Source organism: Lycium barbarum, chromosome 1 (genome assembly GCF_019175385.1).
Source record: "Lycium barbarum isolate Lr01 chromosome 1, ASM1917538v2, whole genome shotgun sequence".
NCBI lineage: Eukaryota > Viridiplantae > Streptophyta > Magnoliopsida > Solanales > Solanaceae > Lycium > Lycium barbarum.
In genome coordinates, this window is record NC_083337.1 from 8,341,105 (window position 1) to 8,361,845 (window position 20,741).

Consider the following 20,741-nt stretch of genomic DNA (forward strand, 5'->3'; position numbering starts at 1 on the left):
GTACACTAGCAACCGGCGCCGATCATTCTGAGCTGGAGAGGATGGAGGAAGGGTTTTGGGTGAGGGGGTACTCGGGTAAATATTTCGGCCGATTGGGTAAAAAGCGAAATTAATTTAGGAGAGCATGAACGGGTAAATATTTTATAATTTAGGGATATTTTCTGTTCTTTTCTCAAGTTATTTTGCTTGAGGCCGAAAAATTAAAGACGTAGGGCCAAAAGTGCAAACGACCCGTAAAAGATTGAGTTTAATTATCTGGGCCCTGGTCCCTACAGCCCAAAAAGAAAGAAGATGGACCAATAAGTGGATATGTTGGTCTTGTTCAAAATTGATTGGACCAATTAGTAAATGTGTTGGTCTGTTCAAAATTGATTGGTCCCGGCGGGGCTCGAACCCGCGACCTTCGGCTCATAAGACCAACGCTCTAACCAACTGAGCTACGGGACCGTTCTGCTCTCTATATGCCTTCTTTCATATTTTATACTTATACTTACAAGATATGTCCACCAATACCAAATCTATATAACTAATAAAAAATTTAAATATAGTGTTTCGAAATTATAAAGTTTTCTCATGAGTAATACTGCTTCTTATTTTATTGAAAAACTAGCTGCTCCAAATGGGCGTCAGTAAAGAATAATTTGACAATTAAACATTATACATTATACATAGAAAACAAAAATAGGAAACAACAAATGATTTTACCATATTCTAGAATTAAGTGGTCTTTTGGTTTATAGGTTATGCAGGGATTGTGTAGCTAAGGATTACTATTTCAGGGATTATTTATGTGGTGGTTAATAATGAAGAGACTTTTACGTGGTGATTAATAATGAACACATTGTTATCCGGTGATTAACAACAACAACATACCCAGCGAAATCCCACAGTGTGGGGTTTGGGGAGGGTAAAATGTACGCAGACCTTACCTCCATCTCGAAAGATAGAGAGGCTATTTCCGGAAAACTCTCGGCTCAAGAGAAAACATGATGAGAAAATGTCAGATAAGCAGGAACAGTTCAAAGCAATACGAAAATGAAACTAACGAAAGCGAAAAAGCCATGATAAAGCAGTATGAGAAAACAGAAACAGTTGCTACCACAGATAAATACGATAATCGTGGTACACGGACTAACATATAGTTGCACGAATCAAAGGACAAGAAAATGAAGATCAAAACCGCGACTACTAGTACGACGGGATACTAGCCTTCTACCTAATCTGAGTCCTCCATAGCCTCCTATCTAAGGTCATGTCCTCGGTAAGCTGGAACTGCGCCATGTCCTGTCTAAGCACCTCTCCCCAATACTTCTTCGGCCTACCTCTACCTCTTCTGAAACCGTCCATAGCCAACCTTTCACACCTCCGCACTGGGGCATCTGTGTCTCTCCTCCTCACATGCCCAAACCATCTCAACCGCGCTTCCCGCATCTTGTCCTCCACTGATGCCACTCCCACCTTATCTCGGATATCTTCATTCCTAATCCTATCTCGCCTGGTGTGCCCACACATCCATCGCAACATTCTCATTTCTGCAACTTTCATCTTCTGGACGTGCGAGTTCTTGACTGCCCAGCACTCCGCCCCGTACAACAAAGTCGGTCTCACTACCACTTTATAGAACTTGCCTTTAAGCTTTGGTGGCACCTTCTTATCACATAGCACTCCTGAAGCGAGCCTCCATTTCGTCCACCCTGCACCAATACGATGTGTGACATCATCGTCAATAGCCTTATCTCCTTGTACAATAAACCCAAGATACTTAAAGCTTCTTTTCTTTTGGATGACCTGGGTACCCAGCCTCACTTCCACGCCAGCCTCATGTGTCTCGTCACTAAACTTACACTCCATGGACTCTGTCTTGGTCCTACTCAACTTGAACCCTTTAGACTCCAGAGTTTGTCTCCAAACCTCCAGCTTAACAGTCACTCCGTTGCGGGTCTCGTCAATCAGGACTATGTCATCCGCTAATAGCATGCACCATGGCACCTCACTTTGAATTTGCCGCGTCAAACCATCCATCACCAAGGCAAACAAAAAAAGGCTAAGAGTTGATCCCTGATGCAATCCCATCTCCACTGGGAAGTGTTCCGAGTCTCCTCCCACTGTTCTAACCTTGGTCTTGGCTCCCTCATACATGTCCTTGATTGCCCTAATGTACGCCACAGGTACACCTCTAACCTCCAAGCATCTCCATAAAACCTCTCTTGACACTTTATCGTAAACACTTTTCTAGGTCGATGAAAACCATGTGTAAGTCTCTCTTCCTCTCCCTAGACTGCTCCACTAGTCTCCTCACAAGATGAATGGCTTCTGTAGTCGAGCGCCCCGGCATGAATCCGAACTGGTTCTCTGAAATGGACACGCCTCTCCTCACCCTCATCTCCACCACCCTTTCCCACACTTTCATAGTGTGACTTAGCAGCTTGATACCTCGATAGTTGTTGCAACTTTGAATGTCGCCCTTGTTCTTATACAAAGGAACCATCGTACTCCACCTCCATTCCTCGGGCATCTTCGTCGTCTTAAAAATGACATTAAACAACCCAGTCAGCCACTCCAAACCTGCCCTGCCTGCACTCTTCCAAAACTCCCTAGGAATCTCGTCAGGCCCGGTCGCTCTTCCTCTACGCATCCTACGGACAGCTCCCTTAACCTCCTCTACTTTCATACTCCTACAATACCCAAAATCGTGCCGCCCCTCTGAATACTCCAAATCTCCCAACACAATGTCTCTGTCACCTTCTTCGTTCAAGAGTTTATGGATTGTTATCCGGTGATTAGTACTTAAAAATGTTGTGCATGAATCACTTACTATAAAAGGGTATATTTGCATAGTTTAACTCATGCCTGACTAATTCACGTATTCTTATTTCATATTATATCCAACATAAAATAATACATAGATTCCGTATAATTTAATGTGAGGCATATTTAGTATCGTCAACCAAATATTGCATTATCTTATACGAAATTTTAATTATTCATATACCTCAACCAAATACTGTAATATCTTATGCGATTTTTTGTACTGAAATTAATTCTTGCTAACTCAAACCAAACGACCCCTGAACAATATTTCCCACATGTTAGGCTATTAAATCTGAACATAGACCCTTGTGGTCCCACATACAAGGTAAGGCTGCGTACAATAAACCCTTGTGGTCCGGCCCTTTCCCGGACCCCGCGCATAGCGGGAGCTTAGTGCACCGGACTGCCCTTTTATTCTTTTAAATGTCTCTTACACATTTTATTATCTTAATATTTCAGCAGTTGCATTTAAAAGATTTTCCACGACTTTTAAGTTCAAGGAGAATTACCAATGTTCAATCACGTGTCAGCATTAGCATTTTCTAATTTCTCATCCACAAAACTTTGTAGTGTGGAAGAACTTGAAAGCCAGTACATAAATCTATCATTTTGAAATTTGATCATTGTTATTGGCTTTTCACTGATTCCAATTGTACTTATAATCGCAATTTTAATTATTAATACAATCATATAATACAATTATATATCTGAAAAAGCTCCCGCTAATTGTTATGCGCAAATCCAGCAAGGATCAAACCATATTGGGTCTAATATGCATAACATTAGCTTGCCTTTCTGCAAGAGGCTCCGTGACCACTTGATCACACAGCCACAACTTTTACCGTTGCGTCAATGCTTCATTTCATTACAATTACATATGAAAATTTCTTAAATTTTGGTGGCCTAATCCCTAACTTCATAACGACCGTTTGGGTTTGACATTTTATATTTTTTAGCGTTCAATGAAAACTAAAATGAAAGCTTAAGAGGGAAACAAAGCTATAGGAATGTGCAAAGGGTGACGAAAAATGCTAACTAGAGAGCTAATCTGTAGGGATAATTTCCTCTTAAAAATTGGTTATAATCCTTCCTCAGAATACTTGAAATTATTTTTAAAAAAAAAGATTTATTTGCAAAAATATACAGCTTTTAAAAATATTTACGCCATGTAGCCCAGTATACAATGTTATACAATATTATAAAACATTATATCTAGGGGAAAAACATTATACATAATGTATCAGCCTTGTATAAAGTGTATAATACTGTATAAAAAGTTTTTATACACAAAATATTGAAAACCGGGTGTTTATACACAAACTATAGCTACGTGGAGTAAATGTTTTCAAAAATAGACAGATCGTAATTTTCTCTAATAACTATCCCTGGATATATAGTCAGACGTCATCCAAAAACAAACTCTTCAATTGTATTTAGCCATACTTAAATCAGTAAAAATTCACAGGGTACTAAAAACAATGACAACACATGAAAATAAATTAAACAAGAAACTATGCCTGCCAAATGAAAATTACAGAATTAAACAACAAAACAATGTTCTCCCAAATGAAATCACAAACAAAATACTACAAAAGTTCCACTAGAATCTTGTGACTTTAAGTTCTTTTTTCCTTCTTTGGTTTTCGTTTCCTTCACCACCAAAAGCTGACCCGAGTAAGTGTGCAAGTTCTGCTAATTGTGAGAGTATCTTGAGAAAGATCAGCTTCAGAATGCCACGTTAGGATCGATAATCCATATCATCAGGTGTACAAGATCAACTATGTTTTCCAATCCACAAATCATCTGGCTACTTCTCAATAATGCATCTCTAAGACGAACCCAATGTCTCTGCATCTTTTTAGTTCACAGCAAAGTGTTCCATATCACACTGAGGCCGGATCTGGACTAGTAATATCCCCTTCCTCTCCCCCTTCCCCGAAAACCCCTTCCTCTGCCTCTACCTCTTGAACTTCTCCCTCCATATGATAGTCCTTGAAAAGCTCTGTCAACAAGCTGGTTCTGCATACCTCCCCGACCCTTCTTTGGTCCAGAACTACTGGAACCATTAATAGCACCAGAAGGTCGTTTTACTCTGGTGATAAAGTAAGGTAAGATGAGAAAGCATATGAAAGGTAACTAGTGTCCGTCCTAAAAGAACATAAACCTCTGCAACGAAGTCTTCAAATTGAATGAGCTTTTCAAGCAAATAACTAGCAATAAAATTCAGTGAATAACAAATAACAGGGGGCAGCTCAGAAAAATCTACGTTGAAACAATTACCGTTCAAGACCTAAAAGCATCTTATAGACAGACAGTAAGGCAAGAAAAACATTTCTTTTTGTACTGGTCTCTGTATTGGGTCATGTCTTTGTGCTCTCTTAAAATAGTGCTAGTATAAATGTTTTTTTTTTTTATGACAAGGGAACCCGCAGCCGCTACCCTTTGGGTGCGCACAGGGTAAACCCCGCTCCTGTGCAATAGCCCGCAAACCACATAGAAGAGATAACCCGCACTACGCAAGCCCCATGCGACGAGCTCGACCTAGAAGGCAAATCCACTGCTGTCGTAGGCTGGGGGGTTTTGAACCTGAGACCTCCATTATGGAAGCCCCATGCTCAACTAACTAAGCTACCCTTGCAGGTTTAGTATAAATGTGTTTAGATGATTGAATTACTTAAGACTGTGTATCAAAGTGGCTACAAAGAGATCAATCAAAGAAAACATAGAGTTCCACAAAAAACTGGAGGCTTGTTCTGGGGCAAGAAGCTAGCTTTTCAGACCACCCATAAATGAGCTAATCAGAATGATAAGTAGGTTGAGCCACTACGCATGGGATGAAGGAAGACATCTTTCATATGTAACTTGCCTATTGACAACGAAACCTCTTGTTTGAGATGTATCACTATTCCTATGAAAATTGAGAAAGAACAGCAATAAAGTATTGATTCAACCCAAATCAATGTAGTACTAAAGCAGGGGTGGGGTTTATACTCGACATCTCATTTCACTAATGTGATATATTCCATTATGCAGCCAGCTAATTATCCATGCAACAATATTAATTATGAGACCAGAAAAGTTAGATAAACTAGTGCAACGACACACTCTTTTTGTTTAGTAGTTCAAATAATAACATACCCAGTTGAAGCTGCAGACGATGGTGCTGTAGATTTCACAACTTCCTTCCAAGAAAGGTTGATTTTTTGGTCCCCGATGAATGAAGGTGTTTTTGTGTGTAGTGGCTGAGTTATCAAACATTACAATTGGTTCAAGACAGTCTCGCATAAGCAAATTCAAAATGTATTTTTGTATCTTAAAATTCAGTTTGATTACCTGTGCCATAGACAGTATATTATTGCAAGTCCTCAGCCCTGTAGTAGTATTCTGTTTTTGAGCCTTCTGCAGAACCCAAAAGATTTTACTGCTCAAATACTGCACCATTAAGTAGCATTTTAAGAACATTCTGATTAAACCTGGAGAATGCACTCACAATTTTTTCCTTTTCTTCATCAGATTTAGCAGCAGAAAATTCTTTATTGTGCTCCACCATCCCCTGTGTTAATTTCTTAATGGTAGCCCTAGCAAGCTCTTGAACTGAGTTTAACCTGAATCAAATACCAAACAAGATAAGTGAATTCAAGACTTGAAGGAATGTAAGCACAGTAGGGATGTCAAATGAGGGGGTTGGGCTGAATTTGGATGGGTAAAAATGGGCTGAGTCGATAAATGAGCAGGTCAATAACCCACCCAAAGATTACTTGGGCTGCATGAGTTGGACCAAATGGGCTAAACAATGAGTCATAACCCAAAGGTTACTTGGGCTGTAATGAGTTGGACCAAATGAGCTAAACAATGGGTCATAACCCAAACCGCTCAACTCTTACCAAGTTTTAATTGCTTTGTTTCTTTATACATTAACTACGCCTCAGTCCCAAATAAGTTGGAGTAAGCTATATGAATCTACACTTCTTCATTTAAGCTCCTGGATCAATTTGGACAACATATCAGCCCAACTTTTAGATGAGTAGAATTGAGGAAGTCAAAATGGGCTGAGTTAATAAATGGGCGGGTCATATTTTCATGAGTTAATTTTGCCACCCGTATAGGACGAGTGCTTCCAACACAGGAGTTTGACATAGTCATTAACAAAACCCAATCAGTGCCCTGGTCACCTAGACCCAACTACAGTTAGCGACGTTCCGATAGCTTCCCTAGGGAAAAGGTGCAGTTCACTAATTACGTCTTTCCTCTTTTAGGATTATTTATATTTATCGGGAATATTGGTTTTATTTACTTTTGGTTGGGTTTATGATGTTATAGCAATATTATGATGCAGATCAGTGAAAAGGAAAAATACAGAAAGCATACATAATGATTGATATAGCATCGAAAATGACAGTAACCGCTAGGACCCCTCTCTCTCCCACCCGACTCAACTCATCTTGCTCTCCCCAACGCCCCACAAAAACCCAATAACTTTTTCACCATCCTGTAAGGCATAACTTTTTCACCATCCTGTAAGGTATGTGCTCCAGCTGCACCCACTCTTTTCCTCCCAACCCTCAACTGCTCTTCTCTTTTTTCCTAGGTCCTTGCTAGTCTCATCTTCCTCTTCTTTTTCCTCCTCCCACACTTGCTTTGAATAGAAAACATATGCTGAAACCATGTTTTATGTCTTGCTAAAGATGTGTTTTTAAAACTGTGCATTCCGCTCTTTCCCCTAGGTCATTGCTAGAATCATCAATTCCTTTTTGCACCTTGCGCTCCAATTACTACGAGCACTACCTGGAATGCATGTCTTGAATTATGTGTAAAGCTCTACAGAGCAAGAGGGGGACACAAAATATGATCAAGCTTTTTTCAATAAGTTATTTCTGACCTGCCTTGATTGACAACTAATCAAATCACTATAGTCTACTGCAGTTGAACCACCTTCCTCAATAATTTGCATTTTAACTATCAAAAGTCAAAGATGACTTTGCTTAAGATGACATACATACTAACATTACAACCACTTAGACCTGAAAATTTTTGGTTAAATTTTCAAATTACCTCTCTGTGAACTCTTTGTAATTCTCCGAGAAGTCTTCCCCAAGCCTATCAGATGGTTGTCCAGTCACAATCTTGTAACCACATAAGCTATTGGTGGCATTTGGCGCCTATCCAACAACAAATAAGTGGTGAGACTCGACATGCAGATACACAATATGTATCCAAGGGAAAGAGGACGTACCTTGTGAGCTAAATGGTGAAAAGTATACAACAAACACTCAACATAAGTAAAGTTCATCTCTTTTCCCGCTTTTTGAAGAGGCATATATTTCTGAAAGAGAATAAAAAGTTTCATAAGGAAAATGATCAATTGAAATGGTTAATTTTTCAAGAAGTAGTTCAATGTCAAAAGGTTTCACTTTGTTCGTGGATTAATATAAGGTAGAGTTACTCTATATAAGGATCTAGGACAAACATTTAGAATATATAGAAGTTTATCGGCCCTATGATTTTGCATTATAAAATGCATCTAACCAGAACTGAGGAGAACTAAATACTTGCCTTCAATAGTTGAACAACAGAGGGAAGGATCTGTCTCGAGTCTTGAGGAGCTGTGTACGGTGCGCTCTCTGCAAGGTTTTTGAGCAGGTCTACCTTTCGTTCTTCAGGAAGCTGATGACAGAGATTGATTAGAACAACTTTTAGAACTACCAACAGAACAAATTAATATCCACAATGGAAAGAAATTTAGGAAGATTTGTCTCTTTACATTCTTCTTTGACAAACTAGCTACTTAATCTAAAACAAAATAAATAAATATGTCTTTTAAGCAGCAAGATGATACCAAACGTGACATCTACTATTTCATAGCAGATAAGGGAACCGAATAAAGTATGCTAACAATACAACGAATTCAGGTATTACCTTGTCAAATACTGGAAAAATATGTTTATTCAAATAGGTTAGGAATTTGCTATTTGAGGCACCCCTCTGCATGAAACATAGAAATCAGTTAGGCATGATAAGTTGTATTCAGCACTGAAAAAGTAATAAAGTATTCAGATAAGGACCAACCTCGAAAAATGGAATAGCCATAAACAAACAGGCTATCAATCTATCGATGTGGTCTCCGTCCGAAACCTGCAATTTAAAACAATTTAGATGATGAATGTAGAGGAATTCTTCAGCTGCACTGCAGATTAACAAGCCCACAGATGGTATTGAAGTTTACCCAGACAAGGAGTTCAGATTCATAGGGAAAACAAGATGGAGAATATAGAACAGAAATCTAATTCTTCCGGATGGCATATGATTTCTATTTTTTTTTTTTTATGACAATGGAACCTGCAGCTGCTACTCTTCGGTATGCACAAGGTAAACCCTGCTCCAGTGTAATAGCCCGCAAACCACACAGGAGAAGTAAACCACACTAGGCAAGCCCCATGTAATGAGCTTGGCCAAGAAAGCATGCAGGGGGTTTCGAACCTGAGACCCCCCATTTGGGAGATCCCCTGCTCAACCAACTCGGCCACTCTTGCGGGTATGGCATAAGATTTCTATTGATAGTTGATATAGGTGATGTACTAATTAAGACATACACCACATCTAGGATACCGGACTTTAGTATCTAGTAGTTCAAAGGTTTCGTTTCTGTAGCACTTTAAGATCAGATAGATAGTGCAACCTATATACTTAAGATCAAAAGCTCATAATTTTAATCAATATTGTCAAAGGCTTGCCTAAAGCCGCTTAAGCAAAACAGACTGAGCTCTTTGTCTCGCTTAACGGATGCTTCAGTGCAATCGCCATACATACATCTCGTCACCAATGAGTGTTATCTTAAAGAGATGATACTAAACATTAAATATCTCATTATTTTAAAACAATTAAATTCCCTTTCCATATAACCATTATTGGTGCTTTTAATTATTATTTTTGAATTATAGATGTATAACTTTTGTACTTTTTTCTTCTTTTGCACCTTTATTACTTAAAGCCCCCCACTTTATTTGCATTTTGCAAATAACACCCCAACAGACCTCAGTGTATTTTAGCCTTTGATAACACCGACTATACTTAAATTCAAGCAATTTTCATGTATCAAGGTTTCAATCAGTTTTATTAAAAAAGAGATTTGTTTAGGACGCTTTTGGAAAATATGTATTAGTTTGGTTGATTTTATGTGTGAAATCCGGGACAGGAGTTATCCAATGTGTTGAGTTTATGATTTCAATCCAATGGCAGATTGTAAACGTTTTCACCTACATAAACTAAAGTGAAAAGTTTTGAGTTTTGAGTATCCAACTGTTAGTTTTAGAGATTCAGATAACCAATACTTTCAGTAACTAAGGGAAAATACATCAGCAGACTAAAACAACCAATCAACCAACCCAATATGATGCGTTATGAATGTGAGGAGAACAGGAAACCAGAAATCGCTACAACATTCTAAAATGAAACAGACACTTACATTGAATTGTGCATCTAGATCAGCTTGGCCTGCAATGATCTCAATTAGTTCTTGAACGCGCTCTTGAGGAGCTTTATCTCCAAATATGCTCAAGCTTTTCAAAAAATCCATGAACATCTTAAATTCAGCTCCTGTCACATCTTGTAGGCTCTGCAATAGGATGCAATTAATCTTCTTGCATTCTCAACGAAAGATCATCTAGAACATACAGCAGTTTTATCTAGGAAATTTTCCTCACTGGTATTACAGGAATCTCCATATTCTAGGAGAGAACAATCACATCGTATGAAGAATTTCTCTACAAGATACCATAGGAACAGGGGGACAGTAGAAGAAGTAAAGCCTCTGAAGAGATGCACGTCAAAAATACTGAACCAATCTCCTCATCACTCCCTACAGGATAGAAAGAGCAGGAGTTGAATATCTCTAGCTACCTTTTTTATCAGATCAGTAATGTGCCTCTCCATTTGTTCTGCAGGCTTGAGGAGCTCAGCTTTTAGAGGAAATACCTGCAGACAAAGTCATGTAGTCAATTAGAATATAAGACTGCAAATGGGCATATTAACAGCTTCCAAAGAGAAAATGTGGACCTTATTACCTTGTCTTTTATAAAAACTAATGTCCTTTCACGGAGATTTTCATCTGACATCTGCTCATCAATAGTCTCAATGTGTTTAAAAAGAGCTGTCAATGAAGCTACAGGAAAAGAAAGAAAGTTAAATTGTCGTAATAACAGAGCATCAATTCTATCAGAAAATTTTGTCCCAGTTAAAGCATCAAAAATATTGAAGAAAAATAAAATTAACAGAGCAGAAGGCAAAGCGATGAGTGATTGAAAGTTTTCATATCAAGCATAGGCTAGTTCTACTGCAGAGCATCCTTTCTTGCATCGGTTATCAGTTAACGTTGCTAACCCTTCAGGCATTCTCATTTCAATCTTTGCCCCTGTCCTCCTCTCTTTCCCCCTCTACCCCATCAATGTGTGTCCACAATTAATTATGAAGCAGCAGGAGACGATCTCACACCTACGACTCTAATGCTGTTCCAACCATTCTCCAATCCGACTTCAAGCATACATAATGGACTACAGGTTGAACACCATGCAACCTCATGAAGAAGAAATGTGCATGTGTATATATATAAAAGATTCTTTTTGGCTTTGGTTGAATACCATCGTGATTATTTTCTTCCATTACTTTGGGTTTGCTTCTTTCTGCTTCAGAAGAAAGAAACAGCCGGTCAAATATTCGCATCCAATATTCCAAATATTTTCTTGAAGACATAGGTTACAGACTCCAATAAATCGACATGAGAAGTACCCCATACCACTTTTGTCTAATTAACGAACACACCATGGGAACCAGAATTAGAGTTGTAAAATTAGCTAAATAATAAGTCTCATCTAAGTACTATAACAACAGCTCACACAAACATATCATGACATCGATCCGGTGCCCTTCAAAATTAATAAAAGATGATATCCTAGTTTTCTTGTTTTTCCCCCTCTTTTAATGAAGTAGATTCATAGATTGTATAATTAATCCAGACAATTTTGGGGATAAGATAATGTAGACAGAAGAAAACAAGTAGCATCGTACCCAATGATGTTGTTTTAAGTTGTAACCTACCCTATCAAAAAAAAAAAAAAAGTACCCTATGTTGTTGCCAATGGCTTATTTGAAGCGAGCTTAAGCCCTTGAGCTAGATGCAACATAGGCAGAGCTCTTCGCCTCACTTAGACAGTGATCTAGTTCAGGCACCAACCTAATAAGGCTTACGTTTCATTGCCCACGGGCAATGTTTTGAACAAGGCAGCACTACATATTAACTATTTCACCTAATTATACTTTTCTTCAATTCTTCTGTCCAAACAATTGTTGTATGTGTTTATTGTTAATAATCCTGTATTAGGCTAGACCTTTTGCATTCCTTCAACATGTAGAAGGAAATGTCTGCTCCGTGGCACTTTTTTTGGTACCTTCTTGGTACGCGTTAATAATCTTTCCCTTTCTTATCAAAAAAGTTATGGATTACATGTACTTCTTTTACTTCTCTCCATTTGGCGCCTTTCTTTATTAAAGCCTGCACTTTATTTTCTCTTTGTTCTGAAACTTTCAATAAAACTCAATGCTTTTTTTGCCTTCCATGTTTGAAAACATTGGTACCCTTAGCACTCGGAAGGATCTTTAACCAATCTCTTTAAAGATGACCCCAACTAGAGGTAGTGTCATACTTTTTTTTAAATTTTAGTAATGACTTTATTGATGCTGCGGGGAAGCCCCGATATACAAGCGGTATAAGACAATGGATGACTTACAAAAAGACATGGTTTTTTAGAATGACATCCAATCATCTAAACTAATAGGTACCTCGTGGGTGCACCAAGATTCACTCAACAAAAGACAATCTCTCTGAGGTACATATTCATGTCTAGTCATTTTTCTAAAGAATAGTAAGCTAAATATTCATTCTCTAGTCCTCCGACTGCTCTCGTATTCCTCTCTATCCAAAGTACCCACATAACCACATGCCATTCGGGCATCTTCTCCTCATCCTTCTGAAAGCCCAAATGTGCACCACGTCCTTCAGTAATTTCATACTGAAGTATAAATATTTGTCTGTAGTCGACATATCCACATGGCTAAGCTCCTTTTGATGATTTATAGCTAATTGTAAATTTGGACAAGAACAAATGTTCAACCCTAGGCTTGCAGGGATTTTTAAATGTCCTACAGTGGTTGAGAGATGGGCTGTTTGTCTCGTTATACGGTGTAAGGCAATCCTCACCTCATAAGATAACTTTTAGGATTGAGCTAAGCACAAGGTCCATTATCTCCCCACAACAAACTCCGAAGGTTTTTGCATTTTACAGGGTAGGTTGAAGATAATATGCCTATACATTATACATCACCCAGGCACTATACAAGAATCAATGATACCAAATAGAACATACATAGCTTCGTAGCATCATTTGGTCTTGACCAGCCTTTAACATATCAATTGTTCTACCTTTTTGCTGAGAGAGTGGTACCAGGAAATATGAAATAGCATCGAGCAGAAGAAAGAAAGAGCAGTTTGGTCAGTTCAGCGATTTAATTTCTTAACTCAATTTAAGATGATAATATCTAAAGATGTACCTACGTGCATGGTTCCAAAGTCATTAGAAAAAAATCAACATACCTTTTACATCTTGCCTCAACAAAGACAACAGAGCTTTGTTGACTGCATCTCGCTCCACATTTTCCTCTGGAAGAATAGAAAGATAGGGAAGTCAAGATCACATTATTTTTTTCTTCTCATAATCAATATTTCTTGATGGAAAGACTTAGAGATTTCTATACCAGCAGTCAGGAGTTGTACAAGTATGTCAACAATTTTTGAAAGATGCTCGGGTGTGTCCTTGCAAAAAAGAGGTAGTCCACGAATGGCTTGCACTCGAACCTGCAAGCAGTAATTGGTCAAACAAAGTTCAAGGCTCTACTCCAGGAACATCAATGCCACAAAATTGTAGTCTCATTTTATGCAGCAAATATTGTGAAGAGACTTTTTTCTTTTTATCAGTAAGCTGTGAAGAGAAACTTAAATCATGCAGCAGTAAACATTCCTGGGAACTCCAAAACTAATTGGTTATTTTAAACATGTCAAAAAGCAGTAAAGCACAACTTAAAGCAAAACCGAAAGATACTGACGATAGAAATCTAGGAAGAAAAATAATCATAAATGAAACAACGGTCTTGCACGTAATTAAGAAACATAGAGAATCTTGAAGGAGAATAGGTAACAAAGAATCAATTCAAAGGACAATCTCATCATGATATTTTCCTCATTACCTACCCATTTTCTACCCTGAAAATAATTTTGATCAAGATCAAGGAGAAAAATTCGGGCTTTTTTTTTTATTTTTTATGACAGTGGTGTTCAAGCCCGCTTACGCTTACGGCTCACCTCAACTATTCCACTGGGTACATGCTACCTCCTACCAGCAGAGTTACTTGCTTAGGTAGATGGAAAAAGTCAGCTAAGTGCTTTCTCTTTGTTCTCCTCTCATGAGCTAGCTTTTGGGGTTTGAGTTAGGCCCAAAGTCCATTTCTTTACATGATATCAGAGTCAGACACATCCCAATTCATTGTTTACCCGATGTTGGGCCCCTATCTTATATTGTCCATGCTCCAGATGTCCAGTCTTGGCGTGCGGATGAGTGTTTGGACTTGGACAATCCTTCCTCGTGACCTAACTTTTGGGATTGAGTTAGGCCCAAGGTCCATTTCTTTACAGGAATTAACCCTGATCTCTAAGGTTTCTACCCACGTTATTCACGTCATTAACGACTAGCCACACCATTGGGTGCAGAAAATATAGGTATCCATGAACCAATAATCCAGATACAAGAATTATTTGGGACGTTAAATTAGAGGTCAGCACAAAGAAATAAAGCAAGTACCGGTCTTCCTCTCCTTTATATTTCTCTTGAACAATGAAAGCATGAATATTTGCGGGTTAAATTTCTTCAGATATTTTTTTGATGAAGTTTCTTAAGATATTTACCTCATCTTTCAAGTAAAAGAAAAGAAATCAAGATAACAAAGAAAGGACAAAACAATAAACTTGCAGCACAAAAATATAGGGGTAGAATGGCTTTGAATGCAATTATTACAGTGTCGTGATTTTATTTTCTACCTAGGTATTTCATATTCTTGAGCCAGCAAACGGCTATCCTCATTTCTAAAAGTTCAATCATGAATTGCTCCTCCCAACATACACCAAAAATTGAGTTTCCAAATCCTGCGATTCATGAACTCAATGTGGTGATGCAATTGGACACACTAATCATTGCTAGTCCAAAAAATAAATATAAATAAAACACTTACTGAAATGGCTAACTAAAAAGAAAGAACGAGAATTACAATAAGCACATCTCAATCCAATCTACTTGATATTGATATGGATCGTGAAAGTGCATCCTAGACTATGTTGCTCGGACTCTCCAAAAATGTAGCCGCACCCGTGTCGGATCCTTCAAAAATGCACTACTTTTGGAGGATCCGACACGCACCCGTGTCCATTTTTGAAGAGTCCGAGTAACATAGATCCTAGAGTAGCATCTTCTGGTTGGCTGCTATTAATGAGGCTTGTGTTACTCAGAAGAACTTGATAAATACAGGTTTCTCATTGTACAATACATGCCGCATGTGTTCAGCAGTACCTGAATCAGTCAGCCACCTTTTTATGCATTGTCGGGTAGCCGGGCAGCTTTGGTGTCTATTCCTAAACTTGTTTAATTTCCAGTGGATATTCCTAAACTTGTTTAATTTCCAGTGGGTGATATCAGGTAATCTGGAACTTGCTTTGTGGAGCTGGAAATGACTAGCTGTTCAGAAGACCATAAGGCACTATGGCTGTCAATTCCCCTTTGCATAATCTGGGTGATATGGAAAGAGAGAAACAAGATGCTCTCAAGATAAAAGAATGACAAATTTGACAATTCAGCGACTACAAAGGCTGGTCTTCATCTTTCATATTATTGGAGTAAAACTGATGTTGTAAATAACATAGACTAGATGAAATGTTAGATGTTTTGAGCTCCCTACATAGCTAAAGGGATGCTTTTTTCTGTATATTCTTGTAATATGAGCTATCTTAGTGCTTGTGTTAATAAAATACCTTAGCTTTTCTATTTAAAAAAAAAAAACTACTTGCATGAAAAGGAATTAACTTTTTCCTCATCCACCTCCATCAATATGAATATTTTCTTAAGTCAATCCTAGTTGCTACTTGCTACCTAAGCTAGTCCCTCACAATTTTGGCATCAAGAATACATAAAGAATAGACAAACCTACTACACTAATCTCAGTTAAAAACAGTGAGACAACTCCCATCTCTTGCACTCATTCTTGTGTTTCAGTAGCTTTTGACATGTCAGATAATAATGCCTAAAAGTTACCTTATTCAAATAACTCATTCAGGAATAACAATAAAGATACACATTTTAATAATCATAAGAAAAAGAAACAATCTGATTAATTTGAAACGAAATAGAGAATACCAGCGTGACCAGGATGACACATGCAAATGGAGAAATGGTCCAAATTATTCTTGAAAGGAAATTAAATAAATACAAAGGACTCACCCCAAGCTCTTCAGCTTCACAGAAATCCAGCTGAGCATCTACAGCACGGACTGATAAACTAGGAAAGTACTTGAAGAATCTGGGAATTAGCTGAGCTGCTAATTGCATAGCTTTAACACTGCTGCTCTTTGCTGCCTTAATTATATTCTCATAGTCCTCCACATTCTACACCACCAAACAATTGCACATTTCCATCAAAATTAGCTGAAAATATTCGGGGGAAAAAACTCGATTCTATACACCGCAGTTCAATCAAACTTAAGCTAAAACTACGGAAAAAATATAAAGTTGAGACAGTACACCACATGCTGCTCTTCACTGCCTTAATTATTCTCATAGTCCTCCACATTCTACAACACCAAACAATTGCAAATTTCAATCAAACTTAGCTGCAACTATTCGAAAAAAACATAAACTTGACTGAATACACCACAGTTCAATCAAATTAGCTGAAACTATTCAAGAAAAATATTCCCTCCGTTTCAATTTATGTGAACCTTTTCGGAGTACGAGCGTCAAACTTCATAACTTTGACCGTGAATTTTGACATAGATTTTTCGAGTTTGTAAAAATAAAATTTATATATTTAGAAACTACACAAAAAGCACTATAAGTCATGATAATTTATTATTTAAATAATTAAGAAAAACGTGGTCAAAGAAGCACCTCGTAGACTCCCCAAATAGTAAAAGGTTCACATAAATTGAAACAGAGGGAGTATATAATTTGATTCAATACATCGCATTTCAATAAAACTTAGCTGAAACTACTGGAAAAAAACATAAATTTGATTCAATGCACCGTAGTTCAATCAAACTTCGCTGAAACTGCTCGAAAAATAGTATAAATTTGATCCAATACACTATTCTCATAGTCCTCCACATTTTACACTAAATAATTGAACAGTTCAATCAAACTTAGTTGACACTACTCGAGAAAATATATAAATTTGATTCAATACACCACAGTTCAATAAAATTAGCTCAATTCGGAAGAAACTACATATTTGATGCAATTTCAACAGTTCAATCAAAATTAGCTGAAACTTTTTGAAAAAAAAAAAAAAACATAAATTTGACTCTATACGCCACAGTTCAATCAAACTTAGCTGAAACTACTCGAAAAAACATATAAATTCGACTAATTCAATAAAATGAGCTCAATTCCAAAAAAAATTACAGATTTGATTCAATTCAAGCCCTAGAACGGGAAAATGAAAAGGTAAATTGATTTTTTATGGACCTGAGACTTGTCTTTGGCTTCGTTGAGTCATTTGCCATATTTGTAAAGCTTCTCGTGAATATTCAAAACTATTCACAAATTTAGCTGAAACTATTCGGGAAAAACTATATAAATTTGACTCAATACACCACAGATCAATCAAACTTAGCTGAAACTATCCTAAAAAACGTATCAATCTGATTCAATACACCACAGTTCAATCAAACTTAGCTAAAACTATTCCAAAAAATATATAAATCTGATTCAATGCACCATAGTCAGGGGCGAATCTATATAGAAAATTTGGGTCACGTGAACACATGGTCATCCGACAAAACTCAGTATATTATGTATATAATCCTTAAAATATATCTAATATTAACTGAAGGAATAATATGGTCAAACTAAACTGTGTGGAGCACTGATTAAGTGTTGGGTTTAATACCTTAAGGTTGTGAGATCAAACCCTACTAAATGCACTTTTGTGTCTTTTTTCTTAAATTTTTTTCTAAGGTGAACCCATCCTCTTTAAATCCCGGATTCGCCTCTGACCATAGTTTAATCAAACATAGCTGAAACTATTCCAAAAAACATAAAAATTTGATTCATTACACCATAGTTCAATCAAAATTAGCTGAAACTATTAGGAAAAAAGAAATATAAACCTGATTCTATGCACCGCAGTTAAATCAAACTTAGTTTCAGCTAAGTTTGTATTTTTTTATATATACCTTATAGTTCAGGTAGGAAACTCGCCAAAAAAGGTATGTTTTTTACCATTATCTCAAAAATTAGACTCAATACGCAACAATTCAATTAAAAACTAGCTCAATTCCGAAAAAAATTACAGATTTGATTCAATTCGAACCCTATAACGGGAAAATGAAAAAGGTAAACCGAATTTTACGGACCTGAGACTTGTCTTCAGCCTCATTAAGGCGTTCATCGTATTCGCAAAGCTTCTCGATAAGTAACTATATATTATTTATTACTTGACTCTATACAGTTCAATCAAACTTAGCTTAAACTACTCCAAAAAAAAAAAAAAACATAAATTCGACTCTGTACACCGCAGTTCAATCAAACTTAGCTGAAACTACTCGAAAAAAACATATAAATTTGACTTAATTCGAAAAAGTAACAGATTAGATTCAATTTTGAACCCTAGAACAGTAAAAGTAAAAAAGGTAAATTGTAATTTTTTACGGACCTGAGACTTGTCTTTGGCTTCGTTAAGGCGTTCGCCGTATTCGTAAAGCTTCTCTATAATTGCTTCGTCGGTTGATTCCGCCATTGCTAAGCCTTTTAAGTTGAAAGAAGAAGAAAGAGTGTATAGTAGAAGAAGTGAAGGGAAATTGACTTTGGGCTGAGAGAATAATCGGGTTGAAGGTTAGTGAAAGAAAAAAAAAAAAAAAAAAAGGAAACGGATACATACACACGACAAAAAACAAAAATAAATTAATAGTCAAAAACACACCTCAAATATCATATTTTGTTGAGTTTTCAATCTCAACTATCGGGTGTGTGAGAGTTTTCTACTTATACTATCACCAACTAATTTACAAAACATACAACGACTATCAGTTGTTCACTTTTAATGAAGTGTGTTTTGCAAACTAATTGGTGATAGTTTAGGTAGGAAAAGTGAACAACTGATAGCTGAGGTGTGTTTTGCAAACTAATTGGTGATAATTTAGATAGGAAATTCTCACACGTGATAGTTCAGGTAGGAAACTAAAAAAAAAAAGTGATATTTGAGATGTGTTTTTGACTATTAACCTTTTTTTTTTCTTGTAAAGGAAAATTTTGTTTAAAGTATATATACGAGAAAAGACATCATTTAACCCCTGAACTTGGCACGAAAACTTCAGTTTGAAAACTAAACTTAACTTCTATTTATTTACCCCCCTTAACAACTTACGTTTTAATTATTTTCCCCCTCTAGTGGCCCAGACCAGTTGAGGGCTGGGTAGTGTTAGACACGCGCGAGGTAATTGGTTGTCACGACCCAACTCCGTAGACCGCGACTAGTGTTCGTGCTGGACACCCAAACGTACCCAATAACCCAAACTAGTATATCAGCAGAATATTTTTAAATGTAAAAATCAATTGGCGTTAGTAATTATCATAAATGAACCGACATAGTACATGGAAGCCGATAAGGCTGTCACAGATCATATCATCCAAAACATATACAGAACCCACACAAGTATGTCTACAGACCTCTACAGATTATAACAGAATCATAAGACGGGACAGGGCCCCGTCATACCCCTGAATAGCATACATATATACAATAGCAGCAGACTGTACCAACATATAGGCTCTGGACAAAAGAGCACTCCCAAAATAGCAGAATAGATGTCCTAGGCAGGCGGGTCAGCAAATCTGTCGTCTGTACCTGCGCGGCATGAAAACGCAGCCCCCGAAGGAAGGGGATCAGTCAGTGGCGGAGGCAGGATTTCAGTTCAGGGGGTTCAAAATATAAAATAAGCACGCTTGTGTTGGCAAATGAGCGGGTCGGATCAGGAATAACTTAAATACATAAAGTATGCTTAACGAAGCACATAGCAATGGAAAATCAAAAAACAACTAACTTGCATGAGAGAACCTTAATAGTCCAATAATATATAAAATTTGGAATATAAGTAATACCTTGCAGACTTTTATCTAAATCACGCAGTAAGGCATACTTCCTCCGTAAATGGTTCGGAAGAGCTTCTATATCTGAGACAGTGTCATCAATGTAGCAAATTGTTAGAAATCAAAGTAGAACTACACATAGGAACTAATTCCTATATAATAAATCAAGCATCACTCTTGCACAGACAATACTAAAAATCATGCTCGAAGGCCGAAGCAAGAATGGTGTTGTCAAAGGCCTGCTTGAGGCGTACATAAACCTCGAAGTTGGGTGAAGGCACCTCCGCTCATGATGACGAAAAATATCACAATAAAATCCCACAATATAGGTAATAAACTAAGAAAAAGCTAATAAAGTAAGAAGTTTCCATTAAGAAAGGCAACTTGAAGATGCCATATTACAAAAGTAAAAGCTTGGGAGCTTTTGAAGCAAAAACAAAGAAACTAAGTTAGACTACACAAGCAAGACCATGGAGT

At 37.3% G+C, this 20,741-nt stretch overlaps 1 protein-coding gene and 1 non-coding gene across 4 annotated transcripts; both read right to left on the bottom strand.

Moving 5' to 3' along the window:
- Nucleotides 1-373: 373 nt before the first annotated feature.
- Nucleotides 374-447, bottom strand: TRNAI-UAU (transfer RNA isoleucine (anticodon UAU)). The gene has a single exon. It is a non-coding gene; the product is annotated as a tRNA-Ile (tRNA).
- A 3,768-nt stretch (nucleotides 448-4,215) lies between these two features.
- LOC132631002 (apoptosis inhibitor 5-like protein API5) lies at nucleotides 4,216-19,017 on the bottom strand. Of its 3 annotated transcripts, XM_060346609.1 has the most exons (17): nucleotides 18,832-18,976; nucleotides 16,701-16,750; nucleotides 16,401-16,565; nucleotides 13,615-13,714; nucleotides 13,454-13,519; nucleotides 10,872-10,969; nucleotides 10,708-10,782; nucleotides 10,274-10,423; nucleotides 8,878-8,943; nucleotides 8,728-8,793; nucleotides 8,365-8,475; nucleotides 8,045-8,134; nucleotides 7,864-7,970; nucleotides 6,302-6,416; nucleotides 6,145-6,210; nucleotides 5,950-6,053; nucleotides 4,216-4,903 (listed from the first exon to the last, which is right to left on the bottom strand). In XM_060346609.1, exons 3-17 carry the CDS (start codon nucleotides 16,506-16,508, stop codon nucleotides 4,717-4,719), a joined length of 1,509 nt encoding a protein of 502 aa, XP_060202592.1. In that variant the 5' UTR covers nucleotides 16,509-16,565; nucleotides 16,701-16,750; nucleotides 18,832-18,976; the 3' UTR covers nucleotides 4,216-4,716. The 3 variants fall into 3 exon arrangements, with proteins under 3 accessions (XP_060202592.1, XP_060202580.1, XP_060202586.1); XM_060346597.1 differs by lacking the exon at nucleotides 16,701-16,750 and having other exon boundaries at nucleotides 18,832-19,017; XM_060346603.1 differs by lacking the exons at nucleotides 16,701-16,750; nucleotides 18,832-18,976 and adding an exon at nucleotides 17,643-17,704.
- Between the last annotated feature and the right edge of the window lie 1,724 nt (nucleotides 19,018-20,741).

Excerpts from the sequence above, each read along its gene's own strand:
- LOC132631002 (XM_060346597.1), bottom strand. The coding sequence starts at position 18,915 with ATGGCGGAATCAACCGACGAAGCAATTATAGAGAAGCTTTACGAATAC. Across the intron at positions 8,944-10,273 it reads ATCTAGATGCACAATTCAAT|GTTTCGGACGGAGACCACAT; the intron begins GTAAGTGTCTGT and ends TTTAAATTGCAG. Across the intron at positions 6,417-7,863 it reads TACAAAGAGTTCACAGAGAG|GTTAAACTCAGTTCAAGAGC; the intron begins GTAATTTGAAAA and ends TATTTGATTCAG.